Source organism: Podarcis liolepis (genome assembly GCF_965112155.1).
Source record: "Podarcis liolepis genome assembly, chromosome: 15".
In the NCBI taxonomy this organism is placed as follows: domain Eukaryota; kingdom Metazoa; phylum Chordata; class Lepidosauria; order Squamata; family Lacertidae; genus Podarcis; species Podarcis liolepis.
The window spans coordinates 41,718,912-41,737,381 of NC_139566.1; the positions used below are offsets into that span (position 1 = coordinate 41,718,912).

The window sequence follows — 18,470 nt, forward strand, 5'->3', positions numbered from 1 at the left end:
TGAATTGTGCCTGACAAAGAGTTCTGTGAAATGCTAGGGTTGCATATCATTTTTACTAAACAAAATGATGTCAATAGATGGTACTAAGCAAACAGTTTTAACTTGGTGTTCTGCCTTTATTTTTTCATTATTATATTTTTTTGGGGGGGAGGGGATGTTGAATTTGTTGGTGTTTTAATTATGTATGGATTTTATAATTTATTTTAAACTTGTAAACAGCTTGGAAGCCATTTTGGCATGTTAGTGGTATATAGATATAAATAAATAATAAAAATGATAGTAGTAGTAGTAGTAGTAGTAGTAGTAGTAGTAGTAGTACCAGAATGGCTACAATGTTTAAAATTTAGTAATGCTTTTAAAATAAAAGATGCTGCACTTGCTTATTACTAATCATCACCTGTATTTTGAATCAGTTATGTTATTAATCACTGCTTCGGTTACTACCATAACAATGCTTAGCAAAAATGATTTATGTCATCGTCATCAGCACCATTCCATTTCTAAGTCTGCAGACTAGCAAAAGGTCTGAATGTCTGGTCCAGTTTCAGTGCTCCCAAGGAGGCCAGCACTTTAAATAGGGGTTTTAAATCTTTGCCACAGCAGGCGCCTCTAAAAACTCTCCCTTTACTATGAAACAGTCAACTCAATTGGCAGAATTGTTAAGTAGAGCACGCGGTTTCGCTGTGGTGTGAAACAGGAGTTCAGCACACTCCATGGGACAAGGGAAGACTAACCTCAACAGGATGATATCAACAAATGGGATATATTAGGAAGTTTGGGGGCTTAATGTCAGAACTGCTTTTTGAGCCCCCCAGCCCGTTGCACAGAAGAACCTTGAAATTCTGCAGACGTGTGCAGTAAGAACAAAAGCAGGTTTTCATGCGCTTATAGAAGCTACAAGTCATATAAAATTTAGCCCACTATTTTAGGGCCAAAAATACATTTGTATCTGATGACTGCAAATAATCATTACAGCAATGCCCAACTCTTTTTATGTAAAAGGTCCTTTATAAGAATGTAAGAAGAGCCTGCTGGAGTAAGCCAACCAATTGTCCATCTAGTCCAGCAACCTGCCCACAGTGGGGAACCCAATTTCTGTAGTAAACCTGCAAGCAGGACCTCCTGTGGTTGTTTTTGACTATAGTTATGGCATTGTCCGTTACGTTCAGGGAGTCTAGCCTTTAGAAACAGGGCTTTGCCCAGTCAAGGGGGTTCAGGAACTGATGAGAAGCCTGCTCATGAGTTACTGTTTCTGCTCCTATAGAGGAATAACTGGGTCCTTTTTTGGCCAGGATGGTGGTCTAGTCATTGCTGAAGAGACCTATTTGCTGAATGACATTAATAAATAGGAAATATTAAAAAGTAGTCAAGTTTGGTATTTTAGCAACTAAACTTAGAAAGGATTTTGTGGACAACAGTGCATTAGACTAAGTTCTGTTTCTTATTCCACTTTCTAAACAGTTTCTGGAACTGACCTGTTATTACCATATGCAGTGTATATATTTTTATATTTTTTCGGCAGTATTGTTAAGGCTTATTGCTTACAACAAAATTACCAACCAAGTACAGCAATGCCCAGCAATAAAACCAGCTCCTCAAAAGCAATACCTTCCCGAGGAAGCCCAATCTGGTAATCCAGCAAAAAAAGAAAAAGGGAAAAAAGGATATGAGGATGGTATACCCAGAGGGTATCATTGAGCCAGTCCATGCCATTGTCTTGCTGCAACAGGTGATCGTATGTAACACACAGGAAATGGATATCCTCTTCGTCAATGCCCCCATTCCAAATGTCATATAAAATGGTCATCTCCTCAAACTCAGAGCGGGGCCTGAAGTGATACTGATGAGGGGAATACTCAGGGGAAGGAATTGTTGGAACATCCTCCGGCCTCTTTTTCTGTCGCCTCCACTGTCTTTTGGATTTCAGGTAGGCCTCTTCTTCTTTCAAGTCCTCGTTCCACTGGTTCTCCAGCTCCTTAAAGGGAAGCTTCTCAGCTAGAACATCTGGGGTGAGCTTGTCATGGAAGCCTTCATTCCGGAAATCCAGGGTCACTGCTTCCGGATCTTTCAGGGCATAGAAAGCCTCTGGGTGGCTACTCAACAAATCTTTGCTCACAGCACTTTCAGTCAAGACAACTGGGATGGGAAGAAGAGGAGGCTCAATGGGCTTGCCAGAATAGGCATCCAACATAGGTCCCAAAGGAGAGGATCGTTTCGGCCGCCCTGGTTTCCTTTTGATGGGCAAGACAGAAGAGGGAGGCTGAGGCAGGAGAGGAGGGGAAGCCACAGAGACTTCTGGGTAGGGCAAAAGGGGCCGTGCCTCTGCGGTGTACTCCTCTAGAGGCATCTTTGAGTCCACAGAAAAGCTAGGGAGAGCAGCAAGAGGTACTGGCTGGCTAGGGGGCAAGTCGAGACGTGCAAGGAAAGCTGGGACAGGTGGACTGGCAAAGGGAATGGGGGAGGGAACACTGTTCATGCCAGCCAGTAAGGAAGCACCAAGAGGTTCTTTAAAGACTTTCTCATCAGGTTCGTCTTCAGAGGGCTTCCTGCCTGACGAAAGGCAAGGAAGGGTAGCACCAGGCTCTGGGAAAGTCGGGGTGAAAGTGAAATCCCTCCCAGGCGTCCGAGGAATGCCGCCACTGTTGATCCCGGGGGACTGGGATGGGTAGGAAAAGGGGCTTCCTGGGACCTGAGGGGAACTTAAGGTCAAGCTGCTTCCTGTGAGAGGAGCGTCATTGCCAGGGGTGGCTGGGACAGTGTCTGTGCTCTGGGACTTGGAGAAAGTGTGAGAGCACTTGGCTGCAATGTCCCGTCCAGGAGTCCGGGGGAGCTCTTCTTCCAGAGTTGGTTTGGTCATGCTTAACTGATCCGGGAACTGCTCTGGAAGGAGGAATGGCTCCTCTTTACCAGATGTGACTGAGGGGAGGGGAAGCGAAGAGGGTGGCACCGCAATGAGTGGAAGCCCAGGAGACTCCAAGTGAGCCTGCCGCTCTCCCCCGGGAGTCCAAGGGAGATGGTCCTCTTCCTCGGCTGAGCGGGACTGTCGGCTTTTTGCTGGGGCTTCAGAAATGTTGTTGTCCGGCTTGGTGAAAAAGGAGGTACTGCTGGCCAAAATGTCTCCATAAAGCCCCACCGGCGTTGGTGGACAGAGGTTTTCTTCATCCTGACTCTCTGGCTGTGGGCTGACCAGCGCCTCAGGCTCCAGCTCGACATCGGGTTCAGACTCCTCCTCTAGAAAGAAAAACACAGAGGAGCAAATGACACACCTTAAGGAAACACACCATGGTTACAAAACTGCCTGAAGACTGGAAGGGACGCAAAGGGCATTTACCCCAAACATCTGGGGCTGGGAATGGAAACAGGATCTATACAGGCGGCAGACTGAAGGATGTTCACGGAGCACCGAGGTAAGAACCCACTTGCAAACCCCTGCAAAGCTCCACTAAGTCTTCAAGGATGCAGCTAACACATTTTCAAATTCCTGTCTAAAATCACAAGGGCTAGAACTGTGCCATTAAAAAAGCAAATTTCACGCCAGATACCCACTGGTATCTACTTGGGCAGTCAGCACAAAGTGTACACAATCCTAATTTTCAGCAGTTTTTCTACATCATCTTTGCCACCACATAGTGACAAACCCAGTGGACAGAGAAGCCAGGCTGAACGAGGAAGTGAGTTGGGGGAGGAGTTAGCAGCCAGCAGCAGTTCTATTTAGCTGATCGGAGGACTTGTGAACAGGGGTGTTTGAGAGGGCGCTTTGAGGATGAAACCTGGAGTGCTTTCTTATAGAGCACATAGAACCATGTGGTAGGGTAGGAGAGCTGAAAATAATGCCAATATATTTCACATCTGACAACCAATGCACCCCTTGGGTTTCAGATAATACATGGGTAGATGAGTCTTAAAAGCCCAGGACACAAATTTTTATGGCTCTCTAACAACTATGGTTGCTTGACGCTTAGTTTGGTCAGATTAGAGTAATACACTTCCAGAGTTAATGCTAAATACATTACTTCTGGTAAATGAGCCACCATATGATCAGACTTGTGTGTCCTTTCCCCTCTCCTACCAATGTGCTTATTCCCTTCCTCTTTCACAACAAATTGTGAATTACCATTACATTTGAACTAGCAAACCATTGTTTATGTGCAAATGACATAACTGGAAACCATGGTTCTACAGCAGAAACCAGGATGAAACTCATTTTCATAAATGCCAAGCCACATTGCTACATCTGAACTGAGTTCATGTTTAAAAAAGAAGCTGGAACAACTATTATGAATTAATTGCCATGTCACCGGAACACCACAGCGCTATCAATTACTTTGTTTGGTCTTAGAACTAGAGCTGGGTGATATATTGATAAATTGTCTGAAACTGGTATGGTGTTCAGATCACAATACTGCTTCCAAACAATTTGAGCTGGCAATACATTGCACCAGCTCAAATTGCCTGCAGACAGCAAAGGTGCAGGCAGACAGGCAGAGCACCTTATCGGATTCCATCTGCCTGCCTGCCTGCGCGTGCCTTTGAGGAAGCCCCTGCACTGCCCCTCCAGCTCACACAAATCAGAGCAGCATCAGGGCTCACTCAGCTGAGGGGCGGGAGGCTTCCTGCTCCCCCCAGCTCACGCAAACCAGAGCAGTATCAGGGTTTGGTAGGGCTGGGCAATGTATCTCAGCTGCTTCTACTTCCCGTAAGGTGGGTAGGAAGAAGTAGCTAAGATACATTCCAGAGTCAGACATCATGAGATATCAGCATATCACAGTATTTAGTTGCTGATATATCACAATGCTGAAAACCAGGTATTGCCCAGCCTTGCTTAAAACTAAACGTGGAGATTGAAAAGCAGCCACTTGTATTCAGATCAGGAACTTGAAGAAGAAATCCTAAGAGTAGGGCTAAGAGAGGCCTTTAAATCAAGATGCTGTTGAACTAGACAGAATTTGAAACCAGCACAAGACACATTAAGGCTGCTTCTGATGTGATCCTGTTCAGCCTTAAATCCCACAAGCCACTCCCACATCAGCACGTGTGCCCAAACTTTATTTCAGAATGAGCTACACGTTCAGCTGCTCTGTGATTCACAGGTCTTTGTGGAGCCAGGGGCATTTTTTCATGACAGGTTCTGCACTCATGCAAGGCCTACCTCCAAATATTTCCCCTCCAGAGGTAGGGACTCCTACTCCAGGAGGAAAGGCAGGAGCAGAGACAGGCTTTCGGAGCCCTTACTCACCAGATACTGGGAGGAGAGAGTTTGCAAAATGGTCAAAACTGCCCCTCACCTGGCACACACACTGGTGACAACTGCAGCTTCTCCTCCTGGGCTCTCTCAATCACCACCAGCACTTCAGCCACAGACTGCTGGAGGAGTTCCCCGCTTTCCTCCTCTGCATGCTTGACTTCTTCCTTCTGCTCCTCTCCTTCCGGCATCAAAGGCTCCGGAAGAACTAGAGGAGTCCCTTCAATGTAATCGTCCACTGGAAACAATTCCAGGATGGTCTCCTTCTGATCATCGTCTTCAGCCTCTTGAGGGAGAGACTCAGGGGCCAGCTGGGTAGGCAGGGCTTCTGTTTCTTGCTGCAGACACACTCTTTCTTCATCTTCCACCTGCTCCTCATAGTCCTCTTCCCCTTCCTCTTCCTCCTCTTCCTCCTCCTCCTCGTCTTCATCAGAATCAGAGCTCGTCCCAAATTCTGAGGATTCCTCACTTTCATCAGATGACTCAATCTCTGCTCCAGAGGAGGCAGGACTTCCTACATCTTCTGCTGGAACACAAAAAACACATTTTGGTCAGGACAGGCAAGAGAAATTAATTAGAAGCATAAGATTTCCATTTGCTTGTTTGTTCTCTCCCTCCCTGTCACATATCCATGCTGGAGAGCTCCCTAAGTCTTTATAAAACCATCTGTTCTGGTAGCCATTGAAATGGCCCAGAGCAATGTGCTGTGTGAAAACACTTTTTATCCTGAATGTACCATAGTTTACCTGGACAGTAGAAGGTTCAAGGGTTTTTTTTAATGTAGGAGTAAAAGAAGAGAAGCTGTCTTCTCACCATACAGAATTTTACCTGCCCTTAGTAATTTTTTATCTCATATTAACAGCCCTAACTTCTTGTACATCTCTTCGTAAGACAATGTTAACCTCCCCACTTTTAATTTCAGTTGCTTTAAGTGAGTATTTCATGTTCTGCATTTCATTCTTACTTTTAGGTGGGACACCTAGAAGTGCATATGGCATTCTAAACTTGAGTGCCTGTTTAATTATACTATTATATGACAATACTTGCTGCTTTAGCTTCAATCCCTTTCAGGATAGCTCATGAAACTGAGCTTGCCTCACACATTGCAGGAGGTCCTGCTGAGCTTTTGTTCTAATGAGCACCAGTTAAATATTACCTGGAGATTTGGACAATGCCTCATCTAGTCAGCTAGTCAAAACATCAAGATCTCATTTACTTAGAGCTAACAAGAGACCATACCTTCTTCAGAATCTTGTTCCTCTTCCTTTCCACTTGTTTCTGCTTCAACCTCTTCTTCATCATCGTCTTCGTCATCATCATCTTCATCTTCTTCCTCCCCTTCCTCTTCATTGAGGTCTTCCTCCTGTTCCTTGAGAGAGAAGGCATTTTAAAAGTGCAACAAACTCTCGGTTTTTTGCAGGTGGGGAGCATGTTGACCGAGGGCTTATATTATTACATAAGAAAGCGGCCCAGTGCCACTGTGGCACATCTGGTATAATGTCTAGATAAAAAGATAGGCTGGTGGACTCAGGACATACAATATGACACTTCTTTATAGAATGGAAGACACATTTAAAGTTTTTTTAAGGGGGGGAATAAGCTACAGAAATATTTCAAAACTCAGAAAAGCAACACATATGAACATATCTAATCAATTGTAGCTACACAAAGGGATATCCCAAACAGGGCTGGATTAACCATTAAGTGAAATAAGTACATGCTTAGGGCATCAAGGGAAGGGGGCACCACAGGCATTTTCCACTGCCAGATTTTTAACATTAATGGTCACAAACTGCTCTGCTGAGCATCAGTTTTCTCAACTGAAGTGTATTAAAAATCCCAACGGAACAACTATGCAACAAGACAGGCTGGATGCCTTATCTTTACTAAGTATGGAAGCAGATGTGTTACATAAGATTAGTTTTTAGGATCTGATCAAAGACTTTGACATTAGTAAAAGCAGGAGAAAATGTTTCAAATATAAAGTGAAAGTATACAAAAATAAACATTCTTTTCCATCTTAATGCAGGTTTTGTTCTATTCTGAAAAATAAAAATTTATTTTACCGTTTATTATTGTTTATATTTTGAATTAGATATGTGTGGGGGCACCAGAAACTTTTAAGTGCTTAGGGCCTCTAAAGGTCTTGACTCAGCCCTGATTCCAAGCAATATCTAGAATGTAAGCAAGGAAGAAAGAAAACTTTGTGGCTAGGGGGGAACAGCCTGCCACAAAACTCATTTTTCCCTTTGACTTAGCAACTTAGCCCCAATGGGGCTACCTTTGAAGGTGACCTGGAAACTACGACTAATCCAGAATGCGGCAGCTAGACTGGTGACTGGGAGCGGCTGCCGAAACCACATAAAAGACCTACATTGGCTCCCAGTACGTTTCTGAGCACAATTCAAAGTGTTGGTGCTGACCTTTAAAGCCCTAAACAGCCTTGGTCCAGTATACCTGAAGGAGCGTCTCCACCCCCATCATTCTGCCCGGACGCTGAGGTCCAGCGCCGAGGGCCTTCTGGCGGTTCCCTCGCTGCGAGAAGCCAAGTTACAGGGAACCAGGCAGAGGGCCTTCTTGGTAGTGGCGCCCACCCTGTGGAACACCCTCCCACCAGATGTCAAAGAAAAGAACAACTACCAGACTTTTAGAAGACACCTGAAGGCAGCCCTGCTTAGGGAAGCTTTTAATGTTTGATGCATTACTGTATTTTAATATTTTTTGGAAGCTGCCCAGAGTGGCTGGAGAAGCCCAGCCAGATGGGTGGGGTATAAATAATAAATTATTATTATTATTATTATTACTACTACTACTACTACTACTACTACTACTACTACAAGAGGGAGGTGCTGGCTTTCACTCACACATACACAGCCAAGAGAAAAAAGCCCAGGTTGGTTGTGGGACCTACCTTGTCAGAAACGGATTTCATCACCCCTTCCCCTTCCTCCTGCTCGGCCTCCTTTTCTGAAGACGATTCCTCCTCCTTGCCTGAATCCTCCTCTTCTCCTTCACTGTCTAGTTCCAGCGGCCTTCCGGGTCTCCTCCTGAGGCCGACCACTTCACCATCTTTCTTGGAGAGGTCAGAGGCTGCATCCGGCAGGTCTCGATCTCGTTCTGATTCTGGGAGTGTGGAAATGCATGAAAAAGTTGAAGAAGCAGCCAGCCATGACATTCGCAAAGGGACAAAAATGGATTCCTGCCTTAGAAAACTGAAAGTAGGTGGGTTTTTAAAAAGTGTTTTCTTTCGCTTGCTCATTTGTTAAATAAATAGATTTTAAGAAGAAAGAAAATGCAGCTAAGGAAATGTGCTCGATACTTGTGTCACCTTGAAAATATGTTACGTGTTAGGAGAAACGACATACTTGGCGTTATTCTATCTCCCATGTATATAACACACCAGAGAAGTGGGAGTCATTATGATGGGCCCTGGGTTTAGGTGGGAAAGGAGCAGCTGAATGCCACATTGTACCCCACATCCGAGTTCTCTCTCTAGAAGAAAGAGGGCAACCATGGAAGGAGGCTTTGCTATCACTGCAGCAGTGTCCTCAAGTCTAGCATTTTGGCTTTTCCTTAGGAGTCTTAGGGGCCGGTTAAATCTCGTGAAGGTTAGTTATAGGAGGATAAAGGGACTCACTCCAAAGGCTTCACAGAAAAGGTGGTTTTTGAGGGATGGATCTGAAGGAAGAGGATGCCTGTGGCGGATGGAAACATTTGGTTCTTCTGTGCACATGGGATCTGCATCTCTGGACATGCACCCTATGCAAGGATTTATTTTTCAAGACACCATTTCTGACACATTAAGAAATAGGGGAAGAAATCTCCATCCCTCAGTAGCTGAATGTTTGGGAACCTCAGAGCTTTTAATCCAATATATTCAATATGATGAAATGTTTTCAGTGCATTAGTGGCACGATCCAGTCCATGCTAAAAATAAACCACTGATGACATTTAGGGGCAAGTAAGCCTGTGCTTATTGCTGCCACCAAGGTCCATGGGACTGCAAAGCTTAACTTGGCCGGTTGCACCCTATGAGTTTAGGAAAAAGAGGTTGAGAGTGGGCCTTGCTTGTGAGCTGCAATCTGGCTTCCTTAAATCTTTCAAGAAGATGGTATGCAATCTAGGAAGAGTTAAGTACACCAAAACTTTATCCCGGTCAATAGGGTTTAAATGCACAGCAAAGGAAGGAACTCCCAGTTCCTCTTCCTAGTTAGGTTACTGAACTCCAGCCAGGCTATGTCCTTCCAAAGCTGGCAAGAAATTGGTGCTTGAATACTGAACAACTGTGGGTGCTCAGGAAAAAAAACAAGAAAACAAAAACAACAAACTGTGGGTGCTCAGATTAATGAAGTGCACTATGTCAAGATGACTACTACTTAATTAATTATATTAGTCCTATCATTATTATAGTAGTCATATAATTAATTATATGACTAATTAATTTATTATTATTATTAGCCTTCTCCAAGGAGCTCTGGGAGGGCAAAGCATTTAATGACAATTAACAAGAACTGTGGGGTGTGTGTCTTTCATTTCATACTGAAATAGCATTAAACCAGTTATAACACTGAACAGCTTGTTCTTTCCATGATACAAAAATATTTTTACCGTGATTTTAGACATTACTTAATGGAACAGTGCCCATCTTAACTGCAACACTGAACACAGAGTCTTATCTGTGTTACAGATTGGTCCCACATATGACATTAAATTGCAAAAATTAGGACAAAGAGAATTTGGAACTCTTAGTTTTGTATAGAGTGTCCAGATTGAGAGACAAATCACCAGCGTGAAGATTAGAGGATTCAACAGTGTGAAACCCTTACTGTGTTTTGGAGGAAAATATGGCTTCACAAACCTTCATCTTCATCATCTACCGAAGTAGAGGGACGGATTCTCTTCTGGTCTCCAGCTGAGGCAGCTTCAGGTGGCTCCTTTCTCTTCACCTGCAGAAAGGACAGAATTAACCAATTTTGGGAGATGTACTGTATTTTTCGCCCCATAGGGCGCACCTAGTTTTTTTTGGGGGGGGGAATAAAGGGAAAAAAATTATTTCCCCTCAGGCGCGGGGCTGGGGCAGGGGAAGCCTGAGCTTCCCCCGACCCCAGCCCCCAGAACAGGCAGCTCTCCACAAGTCGTGGGAGCCCAGCGCAAAGTCGCGCCGGGCTCCCTCGACTTGCGGATAGCTGCGCGAAGCTCGAAGCCTGGGGCGCACTGAGCTCAACGCACCCCAGGCTTTGGGATGCAGGCAGCTCTCCACAAGCCGTGGGAGCCCAGCGCAAAGTCGCGCTGGGCTCCCACGGCTTGCGGAGAGCTGCGTGAAGCCTGGGGCGCGCTCCGCTTTGCGCCCCGGGTTTCGGGATGCAGGCTACTATCCGCAAGCCTAGGGAGCCTGGCGGGAACCCCTCTCGCTCTCCAGGCTTCAGCGAAAGCCTGCATTCGCCCCATGGGACGCACACACATTACCCCTTCATTTTTGGAGGGGAAAAGGTGCGTCCTATAGGGCGAAAAATACGGTACTTGTTTTTAGATTTACAAGTGCTCCCCACTTCACAGCATACAAGAACCTTACTCCCAAAAAATGACTACATGGGAGTGCCAATGTTTGCTTTCCTTTTTTGTTTGTGAACACATTTTGACTTCAGTTTGTAATTTAAAAGGCAACAGAACAATTAGACCAGTGTGAACATCAATATTGAAATTGTGTGAACATCAAAATTGCCATTGAAGCCAGTTCAAACATCTAAATACACAGAAGTGCAAACATGTGAATTAGGAAAGTTGGAATAAGACAGAAACCTTAACGTCTTATCACCTCTTTTATTCAATCTGTTAAAGGATTTCTCATAAAGGTGATGTTCTTCCTTACAGATCTCCAACCACTTTCCATGTTTGCATGCTTTCTCTAAACAACACTCTCCCCCCTAACTTTTCCCCATCCTTCAAGTCTTCCAGTGTGCTCTCTAAAACTCACATGGGGATAGAGGCAAACGCACCATCATAAATCAGCCAGTAATAGCATTGGTGGTGGTGTGAAGAGCCAATACTGGGTTATTAATCATTTCTGTAAGGTTAGAGAGCTAAAAGTACAGGCAGTTTATTGGGCAAAAAGTGTGCAACAGCTGAGACATTAAAACTGTGACTCAATTTTAACATTATTTACAGTACTATAGGAAAGCAGGGTTCATATTATGAATAACTAGATATTGAAGGCTGCTCTTACCTTGAAAGATGGCAACCGGATGGCCCCGCGTAACCCAATGCCCAAGCCAATCCCCTCGTAACCCAGACCTTCCCCTTTGTTCCAGTTCTCCAGAAGACAAGATGTGATGCGGTCCTTTGGTTTTGGCTTCTCCTCATCTTTATGTTCTCCAGATTTTACTGGAGTAAGTGATGCCTATGCAAGACAAGCAGGATTAAAAAAGAGGACACTAACACACTGGTGCAGACGCTAAAAATTGGGTGCTTGAACAAAGCAGCAGCATCTACTCATACGAAAGCTCAAATTTCCCTGAACAAGTACAGACTTAAGGTGCTCAAATCCATCAATAGCACTTATGGAACATCCCTGCTTGACTTCCATTGGAAAAGTTCAGCCTAAACAAATTCTAGGGAGGAGGCAAATGTCAAAAACATCAGAAGGATGTGCCTACTTTCCCTACTGCAGAGAGTCTATCGATTAAACTGCAAACTCTTCACCTTGCCTGGCAGAAAACAACCTTAATTTGGCATGATCCTTTTGTGGTGCAAAAACCATGTAGTTTTTCTCATGTAGGCTGTAGCCTAATATCCACATTGGGTTTTAGGAATTTGTGAAGGTCAGGCAGTGCTAAGTACACTTTTGCCATTTGTAAAGACGTGGACATACTCTAAACCAGGCACAGGCAAACTCGGCCCTCCAGATGTTTTGGGACTACAGCTCCCATCATCCCTAGCTAACAGGACCAGTGGGAATTGTAGTCTCAAAACATCTGGAGGGCCGAGTTTGCCTATGCCTGCTCTAAGCCATGTCTGAAGTCACACAGAAATCACATACAAACATACACAGAGAGCTGCCTCAAATGAAGTCATGCATCTAGCTCCATACTGCCTACTCCAAACACAGCTGACTCTCTAGTCTAAGGTTTCAGATAAAAGACTTTCACACCCTTACACTAGAGATCCCTTTAAAACAACAACAATAGCCTTGAGCAATAAGGAATCAAACCTGTGCTCTTATACATGCATGCATGCACTAAGCTTTGGTTCCTCCTATATAGTGCATGCATCTATCTATAAGAAAATATTTGTGAACTATGAAGTTATTATTACTGCCTTGCCATACACCTGTCATGTTACTTGTTTTATGTATATCCAAGCCTGAACTAGGGGAAACACAGAAAGATGCAAAGAGGCAGGTGGTGCAAACTGTCTGTCATTGAAAAGCCATTGGAAAAGAGGGGTGAGATTTGATGGTTACCTTTGCCAGACGCTCTTTCTTGTCCCACCAGTCATCAAATGCCCTGAAGGCCACCACCTCCACCATCTTCCGGTTTAAATCCCTCTTCATTATTGCTTTAAGTTCCTTCACAATCACCAAGAGGACACCATCCACAGTGGCCTTATGCGGATCTTCCTTCTTGGGCTGGTAACCCGGAGGAGGAACCGAGGGGTCAAACTTGGGCAAAGGGGGCCACTGCTGTCCACGGTTGATAGCTGCTCCCATGGAAAAGTGTCGGTAGGGAGGAAGGTTGACAAACTGCATCCGGTTCCCCATGAACGGGGGGTACTGGTAAGTGTTCTGCCCTTGCATCAAGCGGCTCAGCATTTGGGTTTGCATTTGAAAAGACATTGACATGCCTCCCCATTGGTTGCCCAAGACACTGATCATATCTACTTGCATGAGGGGAAACATCCCAGGATGGAACGGAGGAAGTGGAGGCAGGATATGAGGGGGTGGAACCCCAGGAGGCGCTGGGAGAGGGGGAGGTGGGACAGTGACTGCGGGGTGAGTTGGGGGAGGCGGGGGAGGCAGAGGTGGAGGAGGGGGCATTGGGAAGACCGGCTGGGGTGGGGGTGGGGGAGGCAGGGGAGGAAAACCATGGGGAGGCATAGGAATTGAGGGAGCCATCACAGCTGAGTTGCCAACAGAAGTATTCACCACAATGTTTTTGGCACATTCTGTGCTTGGAGATTGGTTCATTTCATCATCGGAGATCTCCATGTCTTCCCCTGAAGACTGATGACACTGTGAGGAAAAGAGAAACATATTCTGCTTAGTCTAGGACTACAGTCCCATTAGCAAGACAAGTAAATAAAAATCAGGGAGGGGGAGTAACTTTGTCTCCTCAAGACATGTGCATCCAAGACAACTTAGTATTTTCTTGGGAGACATTCAGTTCAACAAAACATGTAAAATCACATCTTAGGAGGTGCTCAAACTGTCAGGGGTATTTGTATATTAAAACCTGAAGAACTTTACAAGGACATCTTAATACTTACTATTTGGACCCTTCCCCCTAACTATGAGCATTCCCAGTTCGAAATGTAACACTAAAAGCAATCCAGAAATCTAATCTGGTTTTCATCAAGTATCCGCTGATCAATTTACTACCACCAGAGGGCAGTTGCTTCCAAAAAGCAAAGTTTACAGAAAGAAATGTGCTCTTTACCAGCCTGTGGCTAAATGAAAAAGAACATGGATTTAAATCAGCAAAAGACAGCATATAATCACAAGAAACTCTCCTGTAACCCTTACCTATTCTTGATTCTGCTTAGGAACAACTCAGGAGTCGTAGGAAAGTGAGAGAATATAAAACTGAATATGGAAAGAAGACACACAGAGCTGTCAATGGAAGTTTCATCTTGGATGGAGAAGTCCCAAGATTTTGCCCAATTTTGCCCAAGGCTACCTAACAAGTTCAGGTTAAGAGATGCTCTCACTCAACTTCAGTTTGTCCCCCGCAAAAATGGAGAAACCACCCTTTGCTGTTTCTTGCAGCAGTAGTCTATCACAGGCATGGCCAAACTTGGCCCTCCAGGTGTTTTTGTGACTACAACTCCCACCCTCTCTAGCTAACAGGACCAGTGGGCAGGGATGATGGGAATTGTAGCCCCAAAAGATCTGGAGGGCCAAGTTTGGCCATGCCTGGTCTATCATGTCAGAGCAAAGTGCAATGAAGTTGGCATGTCAGCTTGAAGATTAAAATGATAAAATAGCAGTAAGAGAGGAGAAAAGGCACATTTGCAAAAAAAAAAAAGGTGGGTTGCGTGTGTTTGTTGCTCAGTTCAACAAGCCCTTTAGTGAACATGCTGCAAACACTACTAGAATGAGCCTGTCCCTGGAGCAAGAACACGGCGCACAGAGCCCCACTGCCTCTCTTCCTTTTCATGGCACCCCCTCCTCCTTGGCTTACTTTCTGCCACCAATTTAGCAGCAACAGTCTCTTCTCACACATTTCAACCGGTGAGTTCCTCTGCTTCCACCCTCCCTGCCTTGCTCTAGCAAGAGAGGAGGTGGAAAGTCTCTTGAGTGAACAGAAAATGGCAGGGCCACCAGTCATGGCTCTCAGTGCCAGGAGAGAGTGGGATGGTAGGACCCAAACCAACAGCTTCAAGTTACAGGAAAGGAGATCCCAACTCAACACCAGGAAGAACTTTGATAGGAAGAGCTCATCAACAGGAACAGGCTCTCTCGGGAGGTGGTGGACTCTCCTTCCTCAGAGTTTTTAAGCAGAGGTTGGATGGTCACCTGTCATAGATGCTTCAACAGAGATTCCTGAATTCCAGCGGGTTGGGCTAAATGACTGTCAGCATCCCTTCCAACTCTACGATTCTGTGAATATAGGGCCTGGAGCAATCATCCCTATTTGCCCCCTCCAGGGATGGCCCTGGGTGGGAAAAAAGGCTCCGTTCATCTCTGCTGGAAAGTGGAACTTGAGGATAACTTGAATATAGGAAAAGAAAAAGCCTGGATAACATGCTCTGATACACAGAATGTGGGTCAAGAAACAGGCAAAAGGCACATCTTCCTGACTTGTTTTACTTATGCTATACTCTAGATTGGTTCATCTTTGCCTCTCTCTCTCCCTTACAAAAAGTTGTGTCTTTTTTTGGCAAGATCATAATGTACCAGGTGAAGCCCAGTGCAAAACTGCTGGCCTCGGTCTATGAGAATGCAACCCTTCCCATATAACGCATGGCAGCCAAAGTCCACCCCAGCTCTGTGGGCAGCTCAGAGTACCTTGGGGCATGGAAAGTGCACAGGAAATATTTTAACCAATATTTAAATATATGGGCATATTTGCCATTTGTATTCTGAAATAGGAATCACAGATGGGTTGAAGGCAAGTTGGGTGAATTAAAAGCTACCACCAAAACCTTATGAACTTTATGCAGAGGCAACATTGCAAAAGCCCCTTGTGCCTCCAACAGCTTCATGGCTGGAAACTGACCTGCATGCATGGAGGGGACAAGTTTTGCAATCCACAATTTATTTTAAGCAATACATTAGAAATATGATGGGGAAATGGGAGAGGAAGCAGGAGTGGGGAAATATACCAAAAATCAAAAGAAAGCCAGCTGGAAGGAGGAGGCTGTCAATTAAGCAGAGTTCAATTAAAATAAAATTCAGAAGGATAAAAAGCTTGTTCAAGACAAGAGAAATCATGGAGAGTAAGAAAGAACAAATGCAGAAAGCAGGGTGTAGCCAGGGAGGAAGAAAAACAGGGTATAGGCAGAGAGCGAATGTAGAAGTAAAATGCAATGGCTTAGCTTTTTAAAATTGTTTTAACTGAAGATTAAACTTTCAGTTCATCAAGTCCTTTTAATGGATGTTACATTCAATGTGAGACACTAATGTTAATGACAGCATGAGGTTAGGGGGAGAAGAGAGGTGGGGAAGAGAGAAGGGGGGATAGTAATTTTTTCATTATTTTTACATAGTGTATGTGCCTAGTTTTGCCCCTGCAGAAAGGCCCCTGTAGTAGAGCATAACAGAGTGTTGGACTAGGACCTGGGAGACCAGGGTTCAGAGCCCCACTCAGCCATAACTCACTGGGTGGCCTCTGGCCAGTCCCTGCCTCTCATCCTAACTTAGCCCACAGGATTGTTGTGGGGATTAAAAGAGGAGGGGGAGAACCATGTGCACCCCATTGAGCTCCTTGGGGAAAAGGTGGCTATAAATGCAATCCATCAGTCCTGGCCCACAGCCATCCAGTGAGCTTCAGTACAAGGTGGGAGGCCAGAATGCAGGCCTCCCTCAAAGTCCAACAAGTCTCTCTGCAACTTCTCCAAGCTGATGCCTTCCAGTTACACCACAGCTCCCACCATCCCTGCCCACTGGGCCACGCTGCCTGAGCCTCATGAGAGTTGTAGTCCCAAACATGTGGAGGGTGCCAGGTTGAGGAAGCCTGCATGACATTATCCAGATATCAAATATATTTTGGCATAGTACCTATTGCTGAATTATGGTGCTGGAGGAGACTCTTGAGAGTCCCATGGACTGCACTGCAAGAAGATCAAACCTATCCATTCTGAAGGAAATCAGCCCTGAGTGCTCACTGGAAGGACAAATCCTGAAGCTGAGACTCCAATACTTTGGTCACCTCATGAGAAGAGAAGACTCCCTGGAAAAGACTCTGATGTTGGGAAAGATGGAGGGCGCAAGGAGAAGGGGACGACAGAGGACGAGATGGTGGGACAGTGTTCTCGAAGCTACCAGAATGAGTTTGACCAAACTGCGGGAGGCAGTGGAAGACAGGAGTGCCTGGCGTGCTCTGGTCCAGGGGGTCACGAGGAGTCGGACACGACTAAACAACAACCACCACCAATTGGAACCATGCAGCAAGAAAACAAAGAAGACCAGCAGCTCCTTCCAGAGTAGATGTTGCATCGAATATCTGCTGTTTATTCTCCAAGAAGCAGCCAGACAGTGTATCCTCTCCGTCTAGGGTTGTTTTCACCAGTGCTCTGAAGCACACCGGCCCTCTTTAGCCAAAGCACATGGTTTGCAACTGCCACCTGCCATCTACCTATAGGGCTGGGCTGCTGCTGCTGCACCCCAATCCAAATGCTTGTTAAAATACAATACTACACCTTGCTGGAAGGAAAGAAAACTGAACAACAAAAGGCCTCGTTTACAGTGCTTTATTAAACTCTCACGAGAGGAAATTTAAACTGAGCTTTCCAGACGCAGAGGGGTGGAGGGAGATATTCCCCTGAAAACTGCAACACAGTCCCAAGACTACTGGCTTGTAAAGAAATGCCACCGTGCTGGTGTTTGTGCCGCACAATGTGGCAGGCTCAGGTGCAGCTTCCTAATTAGTTATCGCCTCTTACCAAGAGAAATTGGTAAAAGGGGCAAGTGAGAAAATGGGGCCGGTGGGGCGGGGAGCAGGGAGAGAATCAGTTGATCACAGTGGGGAACTTGCAGAGAGAGCAAAGCCACTCACCTCTCTCAAAAGAGGGAATTTCCAAGGGATGCAAAATGCCCCTTGTTCGTAAACAACAACTTTGTTTTGCACCAGAGGCTCAAGCAAGAGGCAGACTTTTAAGACTCTGGTTTGTGGTCCATGCCCTTCTTACACCTGTTGTTCTGGAGAGGAGATATCCACACTCCTGGGGATGACAAAGCCCTTCTTGAGGGATAAAGAAGAGGGAGGTGCTCTAATTTTGGCCATGGGCCATCCTCCTTTGCTCTAACGTAACAGAATTAACTGGCACCTTGACAATGCTACGTGGATACCCAGGGACTGCACATAAAGACCAGAGAGCACGAATGGGGCATTCAGAGCAGCTAACCAAAGGAAATGCAAAAGCACCAGAATTGCCTTGCTGGGGCAGACCTTGTTTAACAAAGATGGCTCTGTCACATTCCTCGCCCCCCCCCTTCCACGGAAGGAAGGCAACCCCCCCCCAGCTGCTTGTTTCTCAGCAACTGGTCTTCAGAGGTACTCAGCACCTCTGTCGGATTTTGCTCTTCCTCAAATCGGTTTTTGATTTTTAAAAACTTTCTAGGGGTTGCAACATTTCTTTTTAAGAAACTGAGACAAAGCATACACAGACCCTCCCATTGCTTCTGAAGGGGATCCAGCAGGCTCCAAGTCAAAAGGGCAGAATTTTAAAATGAGCCATCTCATTTGCAGAACAACTTCCACCAGACATAGGCTTGCCATTCATCAGGAAAATTCCCGACATGTTCTGGTTTTCAGGTGTAAAAATGGGGGGGGGGGGAGGAATGTGGCAAAAT

The 18,470-nt window shown here is 45.4% G+C and overlaps 1 protein-coding gene across 7 annotated transcripts in view; it reads right to left on the reverse strand.

Annotated features, from left to right (window-relative positions):
• SETD1B (SET domain containing 1B, histone lysine methyltransferase) overlaps positions 1 to 18,470 on the reverse strand; it is a 69,529-nt gene that overhangs the window by 11,161 nt on the left and 39,898 nt on the right. For 4 of the 7 annotated variants that reach the window (XM_083476350.1, XM_083476348.1, XM_083476353.1 and 1 more), the window contains 7 exons: positions 12,702 to 13,469; positions 11,466 to 11,639; positions 10,101 to 10,188; positions 8,154 to 8,365; positions 6,482 to 6,611; positions 5,286 to 5,768; positions 1,669 to 3,231 (listed from right to left, as the gene is read on the reverse strand). In XM_083476350.1, the coding sequence (XP_083332476.1) occupies positions 1,669 to 3,231; positions 5,286 to 5,768; positions 6,482 to 6,611; positions 8,154 to 8,365; positions 10,101 to 10,188; positions 11,466 to 11,639; positions 12,702 to 13,469 (3,418 nt within the window). The remainder of the gene's footprint in view (positions 1 to 1,668; positions 3,232 to 5,285; positions 5,769 to 6,481; positions 6,612 to 8,153; positions 8,366 to 10,100; positions 10,189 to 11,465; positions 11,640 to 12,701; positions 13,470 to 18,470) is intronic. The other 3 variants (XM_083476349.1, XM_083476354.1, XM_083476352.1) reach the window with 1 other exon arrangement.